This window comes from Amblyomma maculatum, chromosome 11, assembly GCF_055883805.1.
Source record: "Amblyomma maculatum isolate TAMU_Amacu chromosome 11, ASM5588380v1, whole genome shotgun sequence".
Lineage (NCBI taxonomy): Eukaryota > Metazoa > Arthropoda > Arachnida > Ixodida > Ixodidae > Amblyomma > Amblyomma maculatum.
The window spans coordinates 163,070,283-163,085,607 of NC_139354.1; the positions used below are offsets into that span (position 1 = coordinate 163,070,283).

General features: G+C 45.2%; 1 protein-coding gene across 1 annotated transcript in view; it reads left to right on the forward strand.

The window, feature by feature from the left end:
- Positions 1 to 15,325, forward strand: part of RyR (Ryanodine receptor) — a 1,181,579-nt gene that overhangs the window by 711,490 nt on the left and 454,764 nt on the right. The window contains exon 74 of the mRNA XM_084584752.1: positions 14,206 to 14,287. Within this exon, the coding sequence (XP_084440878.1) occupies positions 14,206 to 14,287 (82 nt within the window). The remainder of the gene's footprint in view (positions 1 to 14,205; positions 14,288 to 15,325) is intronic.

Here is a 15,325-nt window from a genome sequence, read left to right on the forward strand (position 1 = left end):
TTTAGGTCGAGGTTGGAACGTCTGTAAAGCTTTTCTTTCGATTGCTTCCATCACCAGGTTGGCCGTAGTAACAGAGATGGATGCCCCCATAGCGGTTCCGAATGTTTGCTTATATATGGATTCATTGTACGTGAAGTACGTGTTGCTTAGGCAGAAGCTTAAGAGGTTGCTGAGCTCAGTCACATCAAATGGTGTACGGTCTTGGAAAGATGCGTCCTTTGACAGAAGGTCTCTACACGTGTCGATAGCAAGCCCGACAGGAATGCTTGTGAACAGGGAGCACACGTCAAATGATACCAGTACGTCGTCGTCCTCTTAAGCTTCTGCCTAAGCAACACATACTTCACGTACAATGGATCCATATATAAGCAAACATTCGGAACCGCTATGGGGGCATCCATCTCTGTTACTACGGCCAACCTGGTGATGGAAGCAATCGAAAGAAAAGCTTTGCAGACGTTCCAACCTCGACCTAAAGTGTTCTTGAGGTATGTAGACGATTGCTTCTGCATTCTCAACAAGCGGCAACTACAACGCTTTTTGGATCACCTGAACAGTATAGAGGCCTCCATCAAATTCACTGTAGAAGAAGAAGCCAACGGTAGCATTCCATTTCTGGATGCCCTAGTGACACGCTCGCCGTCCGGCCTAAAGTTTAGCGTCTACAGAAAGCCCACCCACTCAGGAAGGTACCTCGACTTCAAATCGGTGCACCCATTAGCTCACAAACGTTCAGTAGTAGCATCACTCGTAAACCGGGCAGTACGCACGTGTTCCGATGAGCATATGCTCAAACAAGAATTGGAAGTTATAACAACAGACCTGCAAAAGAACGGATATCCGAAAAAGTTTATTCAAAGCGTAACCAAACGACAGATCGAAAAGCATTCCCAGCCGGAGCCCATACAAAATTCCACGTCGTCCTCTCGACCAAAACGCGCGCCCATCCCGTACATCCCAGGCATAAGTGAAGCCTTGGCACATGTTTTCAAGAAGCATAATCTACACATTGCCCACGTGCCAACCAGCAAACTGCGCGGCGATCTCTTCAATGTAAAAGACGCTTTGCCCCGTTCAAAGTTCCCGGGTATCATATATAAGATACCGTGTGACGATTGCAGCTCTGTCTACATCGGCGAGACTGGAAATCTGCCCAGGCGACTAAAAGAGCACCGCAATGATGTCGCCAAGAGCCGGACAGCGTCAAACGCTGTGGCAGAGCATGCGCAAAAGGAAGGTCACGAAATTGCTTGGGATGACGTGGAAATCGTCGCTACCGAAAGAAACCTGTCAGCACGACTGCACCTGGAATCTTTGATTATCCAGTCAACGGCAAACACTATCAACAGAACAAAGGGAAACCTTCCCCCGGCTTACGCAAAATCATTACATCGCCTTTTTTTAAAGCTATTTAAGCGCCTCTTCTATCGCCCGGTTCTCCATTGTGAACAAGGAACCCGTAGGGGTTCCGAAACGTCAATCATCTATTTTGACAAGTGGTCAGTGACCCTACAGAATAACTGTGGTGCTGGGTGTTGTTGCCGTTCGGCGCGGAAGTGTGCGGTGCGAGAAATTCCCCCCCCCCCCCGAGTTCCGCCTAAGGGGTTTGCGGCCTTGTTGCCAGGATTTCCCGAGTGTGCAGGCACCCAGGTAAGCTCAACGCGTCGGGGGTAGTGGGGGGGTTGTTGTGGCTAGCAGACATTTGGCAGAGATGTGTACCCTGCCTCTAGCATAATTTAAGATTGCGGTTTTGGAGTCTCTGATGATGTAGTTGGCACTAGTGTCTGTCAGGGCCATGGCGATGGTGGTAGTTCGAAACTGAGGGGGTCGATATTTGGTTGGTATACTACAGCTGCATCTACCCACACTGCATCTGGGGCGTCCCCATACCACTTGTGCAGTGTTTTTTCCCGTGAAGTCTTACATCCTTGATCCCGCAAAGGGTGCATGTTTTGAGGTAGCGGTTTGATAAAGAGAGATTCTTTGATGCGAGATGGAAGCGTGCTTTGTTTTGAATCGTTGGCAGGGATCCTGTTGTTGAGTTTGTGCAATATTTGTCTACCACTGGGTGTGGCAGTAAGGCATATGTATTGGGCTTGAAGGTGTGCTTCACTTAATTCGCGTATTGTATTGTGCAGCCCCAGGACAAGTAGTTTCTCGTTTCTTGTGTTCCCTGGTAGATTAGGAGCCGTTCTTGTCGCTTGCCGAATCATGGCACCTAGCTGTTCAGTTTCGCCTGCGGTAAGTCTAAGATAAGGGGTCGCATAGAGGATGCGACTAACTGTGTAGGCATGGATTATGGGGAGATTATCAGCTTCTCGGAGTCTGTGCGCTTTGCTCGTGACTCGTTTTATTAGTTGCGCGGTTGCGGCAAGGGTTTGTTTTAGCCTTTTTAGTGTCTTCTTGTTCTTCCTGTCGTTTTGCAGATACATACCAAGTATACATAGCGTGTTCACACGAGGGACGCGTCTACCCTGGAAGTGTATCTCAATGTTTGTGTGGTAGATCCCACTTTTCGGCGGCAGGATTAGGAGCCTCGATTTCTCTGGAGAACATTCGAGACTGATGGCATGTCTGATAGTAGCTATGGTGCCCGCTGCGATTTGTAGGGTATTTCGATTTGTTCATCAGACCCATGTGTTGTCCAGAGAGTAATGTCGTTAGCATATAGCGTGTGCTGAATGTGGGGGATAGCTTGAAATCTATGAGCAAGGGGAATAAGCGTTATATTAAATAGGAAGGGAGATAGGACAGAGTCTTGTGGTGTTCCTATGCTGGCCAGTGTGTAGGGTTGTGTGTGGATGTTGTCGATGTGCAGCGTGGCTGTTTGGTTTTGTAAAAAGGCCTTTACGTATCTATGTACCTTGGTACCTACGTTGAGTTCCATCAGTGCTTGTAGAATGGCGGTGTGTTTGACGTTATCAAAAGCTTTTTTGAGGTCAATGGCTAGAATTGCCTTCGTGTGTGCTGGCGCGCTCGGGTCGAGTATGTCAGTAGTTATCTGTAGTAAGGTATCCTGGGGGGGAGTGGAAAGCCGAGGTCGAAAGCGTAGCATAGTATGTGGGTACTGTGAGGTTTCGTCCATGTATGCTGTAAGACGTGCTAACACGACGTGTTCAAAGAGTTTCCCGATGCAAGATGTGAGCGATATGGGGCGCATGTTCGTAGGGGTGATTGGCTTGTTCGGTTTCGGTATAAGGATTATCTTCCCTCGTGTCCATGCGTTTGGGAGTGTACCGGCTTCCCAGTGATGGTTGAATAGGTCTGTGAGTGTATGAAGTGATCTGTCGTCGAGATTCCAGAGTATGTGTTGGTGACTCGGTCTTCCCCTGGTGTGGTGTTTCGAAGTTTCTGGAGAGCTGTTTATACTTCGGCGAACGTGATCTTCACGTCTAGCTGAGTATTAGTTGTGCTAGCATAGGGTGGTAGCCGTTCTGGCTGCCCCGGGGCGGTGTATATATGTTTGAGTTGCGCCAACAGTGACTGCGTGTCATATTTGTGCTGGTGAGTTAGGCGTGCGATAGTGTTACGTTTGATTATTTTGTTCTCGGTGGGATCTAGAAGGTGTTTGAGCAGTTGCCATGCGCGGGCGGTAGTAAGGTGTCCTCGCAACCCTTCACATATTTGCGCCCAGTTTTGCCGGCACAACTGGTTGCCATGCTCCTCAATCTGTGTGGTAAGATCTCTTACTTTCTGCTCAAGTTTCATATTGTGCTTCTGATTGGTGAGACGTTTGGTTAAGTTGACATCGGCTTCTATTAAGTGAACCATCTTCGTGTTGAGCGTGGGGACGTCTTGCCGTGTTGTGTAATGTTATGTGTGGGAGTCTATCGTGGAGGAGGCGTTGGACCCTTCCTGTAGTGTTTCCCCTGGCTCTGCGGATTGACGCTGACGGTGCTCTCTAAATTTTTCCCAGTTTGTAATGCGATGTTTATATGTACACTTCCGCCCTTTGGGTCCTGTGACGTTGAGCGCTATGATGTAGGTATCACTGCATAGGGTGTTTGGTGTTCGTTCCCATTTCAGCTACCCGAGATGTTTCCCTAGCGTTAGGTCTGGACTGGTGTCCATTTGGCCGACCTCGCCCTGTCTCGTGAGCAGGTCGAAATCGTTGAAGGTAGTCAGCTGTGACTGCTACTTTATGTATCTGGTTGTAGAGTGCTTGTCCTCTATGTTTTAGCCCCAGTCTGTGTTTGTGCAATTAGTCTCCTCCGATCAATAAAGGTGTATTTTTCGCATCTTGCGTGATGGTTTGTATGAGATTAGTGCAACCGTCGCGGGGCTGCTGGGCGGATTATATATGTTGGTTACTATGAGAGAGTCCTTAGTAATATCCTCAGGAAGGACTTAGACGGTGACCTGTGCCAAGCTATGTGTATAGTCTCGGATAGAGTGTCAGAGTGTATGTTTAACGTAGGTGGTGACGGCTAGTTTCTGCCTAATTGGGGCGTGATATGCGATATAGCCTGGTATATTTAGGGCTACTTGTGTGTCCTGTAGGAGGATCAACTCTGGGGGGCATGAGTGTGTTGTTAGCAGCTGTGTGAAGGGGTCATGCTTTCGCCGTAGGCTGCTGCAGTTCCAATGCCAAATGCATAGCGACTTTTCGGCTGGCGTTGGATGGAAAGAATTAGCTGCCATGCTGCTGCTCCCCCAGTTCTGATGGCGGGAGTATGGTTGCGGGGTTGTGTGGAAGAATCATGTGGGGGCGAGGGAGTGGGAGTGCAGCCAGTCTGGCGTCGACTGTTTGCATGATGCGCACGATTGCGGTCTCGATCATGCTTTCAACCTTTGGGGTGAGCTGTTCGCAGACGGTGTTAAATTTTGCTTCTAATTGTTGAGCTGATTGGAATCGCTCCTCCATCTGCTGTTTTAATTGGTCTAATTTTGCTTGCAGTTTTACTTCGAGTCGGGCTTCCAGCGCTTCGAGTGCAGTTAGAGGTGGTTCCTGTTCTATGCGCTTCTTTTTTGGAGAGGGGTGTCAAGGGGGGGGAGGATTCTGGTGCTGCTGAGGCGGAATCTGAGCAGGCTGTTAAGGTGGGGGCCGAATGGAGGGATTGTGATTGGGGGGGGTTGGGGTGGGTTGTGAAGCTGGTGTTGAAGGCGTCTTACCTCCTCCCGCAGGCGAGCCAGCTCCTGTTCTTGGGGTTCTTGTTTGCGGGCGACCCTGTCTGCCCATGTGAGGTCTGTTCGTAGTCCGTCTGGTTTGCGCCGGGGCATGGCTGCTCGGTTCTTTGAAGAGCTTCTCCCTCTTTTGCTGCTCTGTCCGTGTGATCTCTTGGTTAACGGGCCCTTGGCTCTGGTCCTGCTGGGATGCTGCTTTGCCTGGCATCTACTTGTCCCGGTGAGATGGGCTTCTCCACACAGGATGCATGTTGGAGTGCACATGCCTCTCTCCTTCTCCGGATGGTTGTCGCCGCATCTTGGACATCGGGCTTGCCTTGGCTTTGGGCACACGTATCGGTGTCCAGGTTGTCGACAGTTTGTGCATCCTTCTGGTCTTGGCCGATATGGGGTGCGCAGTGGACCCCTCCAAAGTACATAATATTCCTGGGAACTGGTCCCCGGGCGAAGGTGATCATTATAGATTTGGAACTCCCCATGCATCTGGCTGTGACAATCTTCCCAGAGGAGTTTTGACGTTATAGGTTGTCGATGATTTCGGCTTCTGTTTCGTCCAAAACGCATTGGTAATGTCTTGATGTAGGGTTTTTTTTTAGCGCAAACAAAGACGAAGACAAGAAAGGCGAGACATGTGGTTTCGGCACCTGGGGCAAGATATGTTGCTATGGCGTATTCTTTTCCTGCGTGGCTGATCGCCTTATTTTGTACGAGCTTCATTGTTAGTTGAGAGTCTTCCATGGCTATCGTGCAGGTGTTGTTGCTGGGATGGATGTGGAGTTTCAGCTGGTTGTCGAGTTGGATGTCAACGGCGGCTCACACGCTGTGGTTGCAATTCTGGCAGGTAGAGTCCACCTTGAGACCTGAACACAACTTTTACGCCTGTCGTGGAAGCTGTGCCATGCGCCGATTGCGATAAAGAACACCGCGTGTCTCTCGCAACTGCGCTCCGCTCGGCTGGTATGCGGGGTGCGTTGTGGCGTTTCCCTGGATCATTGGTCTCGTCGGTGGAATCACGATTTCGTGGCTGTGCTCCGTTCGATGAACGATAGGTACTCATGATGTTCGTCCATTCATTGGGGTTAAAATCTCCTCTATCGAGGGTCTCACCGTCGACTTGTATGTGCATCTTCATAGGAGCGGAGGGGGGCGTCTCAGCGGGGCTCGCCGGGCCGGGTACATGCCGTCAGTCTCAAGGTAGGATCGTCTTCACAGTCACTGCAGCGTGATCCCGGCCAGGTGCAGACAGTATTCCATGATCTGGGATCCCGATTGGGTCGTCAGGTCGAGGTTTGCGGGGAGAGTCACAGGAGCTTTCGAAAACATGTCTGCTCTCCTTGATGGAACGCTGGGAACCTGTTTTTGGATGTGCTCAACCTTAGGCTTAACCTGCCGAAGATGATCACGATGACGCGTCCAACATCAGCCGTCTGCCAGTTGTAGGTCTGATAAAAATGCTCCCTGAGTTATGATCACAGCCGACATCCATGTAGGCCCTGGCCGGAAGTTGCTGGCGAATGTCTGATCTCCCCACTGCTGCTGAGTCCGAGGTTTTGCTCCATGGTTGCACCTGACCTGATGTGCACATATATACATACCTCTATAAAGAGACAACAGTGAAAAATTTAAGTTCTTATAAAAAGTATATGCTTCTTAATCTTATTACTTGATTTTATAGTATTTACTGCAAGTGCAGGCATAATTAAATAAGTTAACTCTGAATAACAGAGATGTGTCACTGGTGCCAGCCGCACTGTTCAACTAATGGAGTATCCTAGTGGATATATTCATTGAATCTGTGTTAGTTCCATGTGTGTGATGCATGCTTGTCTCTCATGATTTCTGTAAAAACTTGTAGTTTCATTCCACTTAAATAAAAGTAGGCTCCTTTGTAAATTCTAGACAGAAAAATGAAATTGCATCTTCATTCTTTTTTTCAGCTATGTGAGTTCAAAACCATTTGGGCTCAATGGGTATGCCATTTGAGTTTAATTGGTGAACCATTTGGTCTTCATGCGTGACAATTATTTCCAATTGGAAGCACCAATTCATATTATATCAAATGGCATTGGTTCTAGGAATAGCAGGGGGGAGTTACTAGTTGAGTTTGCAGATCACAATAACTTAAGAATCATGAATACCTTCTTTAGCAAACGAAAGAACCGGAAGTGGACTTGGAAAAATACAAACGGGGAGACTAAAAATGAAATTGATTTCATACTGTGTTCAACCCCCGCCATTATGCAAGATGTAGAGGTAATCGGGAAATTGCGATGCAGTGACTACAGGATGGTGAGGTCCCGAATTAGTCTAAATCTGAAGAAGGAACGCAGCAGATTAGTAAGAAAGAAATCCATCAACGAATTAGCGGTGAGGAGGAGGGCAGAAGAATTCAGGATCTCGCTACAGAATAGGTATTCAGCTGTAACCGAGGATGGCGACATTATTCTAGAAGCAAGGAACAATAATTTCAGAGATATCATTACTGAGTGCGCAGTAGAAGTAGGCGGTAGGATAGTTAGAGAGGATACCGGTAAGCTGTCTAAGGAGACAGAAGATTTGATGAAGAAACGCCAGAGTATGAAAGCTTCCAATCCAACAGTCCAGATAGAAATGGCAGAGATAAAAAAGCTAATCAGTAAGTGCAAAGTGGCCGATATAAGGATACATCATCATCGTCATCATCAGCCTGACTATACCCACTGCAGGGTGAAGGCCTCTCCCATATTTCTCCACTTAACCCGGTTATGTGCTAGCTGCATCCACTTGACCCCTGCGAACTTCTTAATCTCATCCGCCCACCTAACTTTCTGCCGCCCCCTGCTAGGCTTTCCTTCCCTTGGAATCCAGTTTGTTACCCCAAGCGACCATCGGTTATCCTCTCTTCGCCCTACATGTCCTGCCCATGTCCATTTCTTCTTCTTAATTTCTACTAGAATGTCGGTAACTTGCGTTATTTCTCTGACCCACTCTGCACGCTTTCTATCTCTTAATGTTACCCCTACCATTTTGCGTTCCATAGCCCTCTGGGTTGTCCTCAACTTAAGTAGAACCCTCTTGGTTAGCCTCCATGTTTCAGCCCCATAGGTGAGTACAGGAAAGATGCAACTGTTGTATACTTTCCTCTCGAGCGATACCGGTAAGCTGCTAGTCATAATCTGCTAGTGCTTGCCAAATGCGTTCCATCCCAATCTTATTCTTCTTGTTATTTCCTTTTCATGGTCCGGATCTGCGGTTACTACCTGTTTTAAGTCTACCTGTCTTTCGCGCTGCCCATGAAAAACAAATAAAGGACGTAAATATGCCGTACAGAGACTGCATGATACTAGTGCACAACAGATTGAAGGAAGAATGGCAGTCATCATGGAGGTAAATAATTTACTGCAGCTGGTGATGCCAGTTTTAGGGGAATAGAAATCGTCATCATCAGGAATGCTTCATGGAAGTGATATTAGGCCGTCTCCGCATTGGCCACACACACATGACACACAACTTTTTGTTGAGAAAAGAAAACAAACCCCTGTGTGAAGAATGCGGAGAGCAACTCACCATAAACCACATTTTTTTTTCATACAGAAGATTTGAAATGGCCACACACACATGACACACAACTTTTTGTTGAGAAAAAAAAACAAACCCCTGTGTGAAGAATGCGGAGAGCAACTCACCATAAACCACATTTTTCTTTTCATGCAGAAGATTTGAAATGCAAAGAAAAAAGTATTTTACCCGATTTTACGCTGAACACATTCCTTTCCATCCAGCTTTGATTTTAGGTGAAAGTGGACTTGATGATCTATCATGTCTTTTTAGCTTTCTAAAGGAAGCAAATGTTTTAAAGAAACTATAGAATAAATAGTAGGTATACACCACTTACAAGCTTGTGCTTGGCGCATGATAGCCTGAGCTTCTTATGCGCCATTAAACCCAACACAACAAACAACAACTATTATTTTACTGTACATGATGTGATTGCATCTAATCTCAAATGCAAATATTCGCTGGTGATTGTGTACAGTACAACGAAATAAAAGCTGCGAGGGATGTTCATGCTCTCCAATATGACGTATACACAGAATCAGTGAATGGTGTGTGAAAAGGCATATGAGACTAAATTTAAACAAAACTGTCTGTGACATTTACCACAAAGAAAAATCCTCACGTGAGCAGTCATAACCTAAATGGTATAAAGTTAAATCAAGTTTCTGAATATAAACACTCAAGTGCTTATTTTACATCTCAACTTGCGTGGCAAAAACAGGTTGATTATGCTGCATCCAGAGCTGCAAAAGCTTTGGGCCTTCTGCGTAGAAATGCCAGGTCTTTTCTGCTGCCTACTAAAGAATTATTGTACAGGACCAACGTTACATCAATCCTTGAATATGCCTGCACAATTTGGGATCCTCCAGCGGTGCGAGACAGGGCAAAATTAGAAAGGGTTCAGAATTTAGCTGCTCAGTTTGTGTCGAGGATTTACAGAAAAGATATCTCTGCCCAAGACTTTGAAAGAAAGGCTGCAATGGGAGCATATCGAAATTCGTCGATGTAAGTTGTGACTTGTTTTTTCACGCGATTTATCATTGTTCTGTTGGCATTGAAAGAGTGAAATACTGTATACTGGTACCTCATTATATTTCTGACTGCATAGACCACAGTGTTGGGATACTGTATTTCCTAAAAAAGTTGATGCATTTTGATTGTTGTTTTTTCCCAAAATCATACGCGATTGGAACAAATTGCCTTCAGACACTACTTGTGTCCAATGATGTTCAATTTTCTGCCTTACAATAACCATTTCAGTTTCGTGGTGCTGTGAAATTTTTATATTTCTTCTATTTGTTTTTTGTTTTGCTGCGATTTTGACTTGTTTCCATGACTGACACTGCTTATGTTATGTTTGTTCTTTATGTATACCCTCCCCCCACTGTAGCTGTGGGCAAATAAATAAATAAAATATTGCTTCAGCAAGGTTAATCTTGAAATGCTCGTTTACCATTTGTTACAAAAATTTGAGACAAGAAATACGATTTCTTTTGGTTAATGGTGTCAAACTATGCAACAGGTTAGCCACTGATGTACACTCATTACTATTATAAACAAAGTGGGCTGCCCTTTTTTGTAATTTTCAATTTTATCAGTACAGTCGAACCTCGATCTAACGAATCTTACTGTAATAAAATCCATGATGTAATGCATTTTTTCCATTTTCAGTCTCTGCCCTATTGAAAGCCACGTATTTTTTCAAGATTTAATGAAATAATTTTATGCCGCACTTTTCATTTAACCAAGTCCTCGCACATTGCATGAGAAGCGACCTTGACAATAGGATTAAAACTTTAGCTGAGACAGACTATATTTTGGGTTTGCCTTTTTACGTGCCAATTTTGCTGGCAGTATGGAATTTGGAAACAAAGCAAAATGATGTCGACAGGAACACACTGCTGGGCCATCTGTTGTGTATATATAAAACCTGCGATGCGGAAGTTTCAGGAGTTTAACACTTGCCAGTCAAAATGGGAAAGCACTAACCGGAAATACCGTTTATTACTCGCATAATCAACCCACTTCACTGCGCAGGGGGTTCATTACGTGGGAAAAACTGATGATTATTTTTGCGAGTCATCCATCAATCTACCCATCAGTCAACGAAAGCACTGACTGCTATCATGACACCAGCCGTCAGCATCGTTCGCTTCAAAAGACATTTACTGGCATCACTCGTTCCAATTATTTCGTTGTCAGTGAACCGCGTGGTAATAAAGTGAACATACTGAAAACGGTTACGTAACAGGACAATCTGGCACTCATGACAAAACTGCTGGCACTCTGCCAAGTTCGTGCCCCCTTTACCATTAGAGATAATGCCAACAGATAAACACCATGATGTTATCACTGGGCAGCATCTTGGCTTGCAGCCAAGAAATGCGTTGTGAACGACACATTAGTCCATGATGATTCGAGTGGCGAGATCTGACGGCGGCTTTGAGTGCTAGGCGCTGCGTTTGCTCTTTGTTGTGCTCACACGGAGAAAAATGATGCGTTCACGTCCATTTGCTATTACTCATTATGATTCTGATGTACAAAGAATATCCATTGTCCTTGTTGGTGCTATTATTGCTGGACTTCCTTGCTTACTTCCTGAATTGGTAATTTACAAGTTCCCATCTGCTAGCAGTGTTCCAAGAACCTATTACTTTATTTCCAAGAACCTATTCTTCTTGCATATCACATAGATTTGTATAACTTTTTTGGCGTCATTTTTTATGGTGAATTGTTAATTTTATTTTTTATATTGTTTCGTTTCACCCATGCAATCTTTCTCTAGTTTTTGTTTTCTTGTTGTTTTAATGTTTTCCTGCTCATTGTATATTTAGTTTGCTCCCCTCTTATGTAATGCCCTCGGGCCTTTAAGGGAAAAATAAATTAAATGAAGTGATGGCTAAAACATGGGAACCCCCCATAACTAAATTTGTGATTTAACAAAATTTTTGGCTGCGAATAGGACTTGGTTATATCGAGGTTTCACTATGCTTTTTTTAACGGATCCCAAATTACAACCACATAATCAAGTATTGGGGGGGCAATTGATTTGTAGGCTAGCAGCCAAACATCTTGGGTGGAGAGCTTCAATGCATGTCTCAAGAAGTGGCATGGGATGAGATTAGCATGCTTAGTGTTGATCCATGGACCTCGATATTTGTAGTCTGCAGTCTTGGAAAGAATGGTATTGGAGTAAGAATAATTGAATGTGAGTGGATTTTTTTTGTGAGTTATCCTCATGATGACAGTTTTTGAAAGCTGATTGGCATTTGCCAGGTGCCACACCATACGATAATTTTTGAAAACCATCATTTAGTATCAGATGGTATGTCTTATTTCTAAATTTTGAATATAGCACGCTAGCATCCGCATATAATTTAAGGGGAATGTCGTTAATATATGTAATGAACAAGAGTGGCCCTAGCTTTGAGGAACACTAGAGTCAACTGAAACAGAAAAATGGCTACCAAACGATGCATATTGTTGACGGTTATTCAGTTATGATGAAATCCAGGCAATAGTTTTTTCTTTTATGGTGTTATGAATTTTCTAACCCAACTTTTTATGAGTGATCTTAATCCATAAAAATGGCATTTGCTTGGTTTCTATTATTGATGGAGTTCACAATATCATGGAATAATTGGGTGCACCTCTTCTGAATCCGTGCTAAATGTTGGTGGAAAACTGATGCTGCTCAAGGAAGTCAGAAATGTGCGCATTCATTGTGGGCTCCAGTATTTTGCAAGTGGTGGATGTCAATGAAATTGGGCGATAATACACTGCTTTTTTACATTTTTATGAATGGATTTTACTCTGGCCATCAGCTAGTCCTTCGGGACCTGCGTGCCATTTGAAGACCTAGAAAATATTATGTATAGAAACTTGGACGCCCATTCTGCATATCTGCGAAAAAATGTGTTGGCAATATCGCCAGGGCCGGAAGCTTTTTTATGTTAGCTCCAGCAGCAAAAAGTATGCCTTGCTCACAGTTGACAATGTCCGGCATTTGAGGTAAACATGCTTCAAGAGCTAGTAAAGCGTCATCATCTTTAGTAAAAACAGATTTAAATAATCATTAAATGCGGTTGCGATCTTATTTTCCTTGTGGGTACCATTAATTTCAAACACGAGAGAGCCTCTGATACAGGAGAAAGCATGTGCCAAAATGTTTCAGGTGATCTTGCGATATATTCAGGTAAACAGCAGCCAAAATAATGTGATTTATCTTGTGCTACTTTGTTTTTCAGTCTATTCGCATGTGCTAGCACGATCTGATATGGCAGGCATGCCTGCCAGTGCACGCACAGGCGTGTGTGCTGCTGGGAAGCATGCAACTTGCTCAAGGTGGTCACCGCATGCGCTTTGGTGCCCAGCAAAAGCAGATCATGCTAATCTGCAACCATCATAACCCTCCAGTTAGACTATCTCGGCCAGTCGTGCTTTTGTCATGTCTGTGCCACTGCACGACTTACTGCAACACAACTGCAGGTCATGCTCATGCTGCAAACGAAGGCTGTGCCACGCGAAACAATAGCGTTTAGTTTCCATGGCTAATGGCGATAGCTAAGACCGCGAAATGGAATTCATGGGAAAAAAGTGAACAGAACTCCCCCCCTTCTGCATTTCCCATGGTGGGGCCAACTTATCAGTGGATGGGGCTTGTGTTTCATTTTCATGAGCTGCCGTTATTATTACTGCCTTAAATGGCAATGATTAATAGACAAGCTAGTCCGTCCAAATGACTACTTTACCTAACTTTCGTGGCCACACAAAGCCGGTTGTTTGCAACAGTAGTAATGCCTACTCATGTCGATGTCCTGCCAAAAAAGAAAAGAAAGCCATTGGCTAAAAAACGATCTCCACAGTAATGTTGGCGGCAAGTTTGGACAGAAAAATCAAACTTTTGGCCACCATAGAGTCTAAAACATCGGTCTTGAACCCGTTCCTATGGGGCACGTGACAGTTCCTGAATGAAGTTCGAAGTTCTGGAGTGGGAAAAATTGGTTGGCTAGTGTAGTTGAAGTTCTGCTGAGGGTACGTGATTAGTATTGCACTGACACAGGGCTGCATTGGCTGCAGTCCAGGTGAGGGCAGCGAGAGCAGTTGGTTTTCCCTCATAACTTCTTTACAATCCCAATTTAACCTCACTGAACAAACAGTTCTTGTACACAGAGAGTGCATTGGTGTATGCAGCACTTAGCAATGTGCGTTGAAAGCCACAGCATTGCTATGAACACTCAGTACTGTTGTTTCTTTGGCATGTACTGGGCTCATATGTTCCCTGCAATGGAACCACTAGGCGATGTGCACAAGGTGCGCATGCTTACTGTAAAAAGGGACAACTGACCACAGTGCATTTCATGTTCAGACTGTGGACCACTTCTCTGCGACTGCGAGGGAGTTGGCCTGTTCTCTTTAACCATGCTTTCCCAAAGCACTGGGGTGGGGTTAGCTGGTGTGATATGGTGAAGAGGTGCACAATCTGTCCTGCCCCTTTGGGCTCTCAAATGTCCAGACTGATCCGTCTTGTTCCTTTCCTGCCAGTGAGTGACATCCAGGTGGCCTGCTACAAGATCCTGAACAGCCTGTACACGCTTGGCACCAACCTGGAACTGCACGGGGGCAGGTGGGTGGCCTAGTTCACAATATCTGCTTCCGCTGTCTAGCTCACAGAAGGTGGCAAAGGTCACTGAGGTCAGGGGGATGTATCTCAAGGGACATTTTAGGTGAGACATGGGATGTGAAGAACATTGCAGTGGGCCTTGACAAACAGCTATAGCATTTGTTTCTGTAGGGACCATTCGTTTCTTTTTGTCAGAGATCCCGAATATGGGCCCCCTGTAAAGTTAAAGGGAAAGCTCAGGAACTTTCTGAGCCTCACCGTGGCCTAAGCTTACAATATTTTTCTAGTGGCCAGGGAATTTTCCATACTCCTCAGGATTATGTCACCCGACGTAGAAATAAAGGCCCTTGCCTCCCAGGCTTGACTGACTTGGGATTCAAGGGTGGGTTGATTTCCCACCTTAAAAGGGGAGTTGAAGTTGGAGGGATTTCACTCACAGTGTGCACACTGCCATGTTTTTCCAAGAATGGGGCTTTCTTTTGTACAATCAGGTTAAAAGCACCATTATAATTCTTTTTGAGATACGGCCAGTTGTGGACCGTGGGAATGCATGTTGGGTTTCTAGAAAAGACTTTTTCTCTCGCACACTGCTGTTGCTGATATCACCAGGTACTTTGCTTGGCCCAAAATTTGTCTACAGTGAAGGCTGAAGATTGGACAGCGCAGAACATTTTCAATGCACAAAATGCCTCCGGAACCACATGCAAGTGCATTGGCAGGGTCTCGTGTGTGAAATACTGGCACCAGCTAGCGCGCAGTAATGAACGTGTCATCTCAATAAATCTTAAGCATTGTAGATGCAGAAATAACTGCAAGCATACCCCATATATAAAAATGGCCTTTCATTCTGTTGTGGTTTAGGCCTGAATACAGTATTGATTGCCCCGTTCATCATGAAGTGTGTAATCCTCGCATTATTCTTGACCAACCTGGAAACTGGCAGTGTCGTAAAAACACCCCAACCATGTCACAGCTTGGAAAGGATGATTGCGACTTTCAAGTAACACACAAACAGCACAACCTGAATCTCCTTGGTGCTGT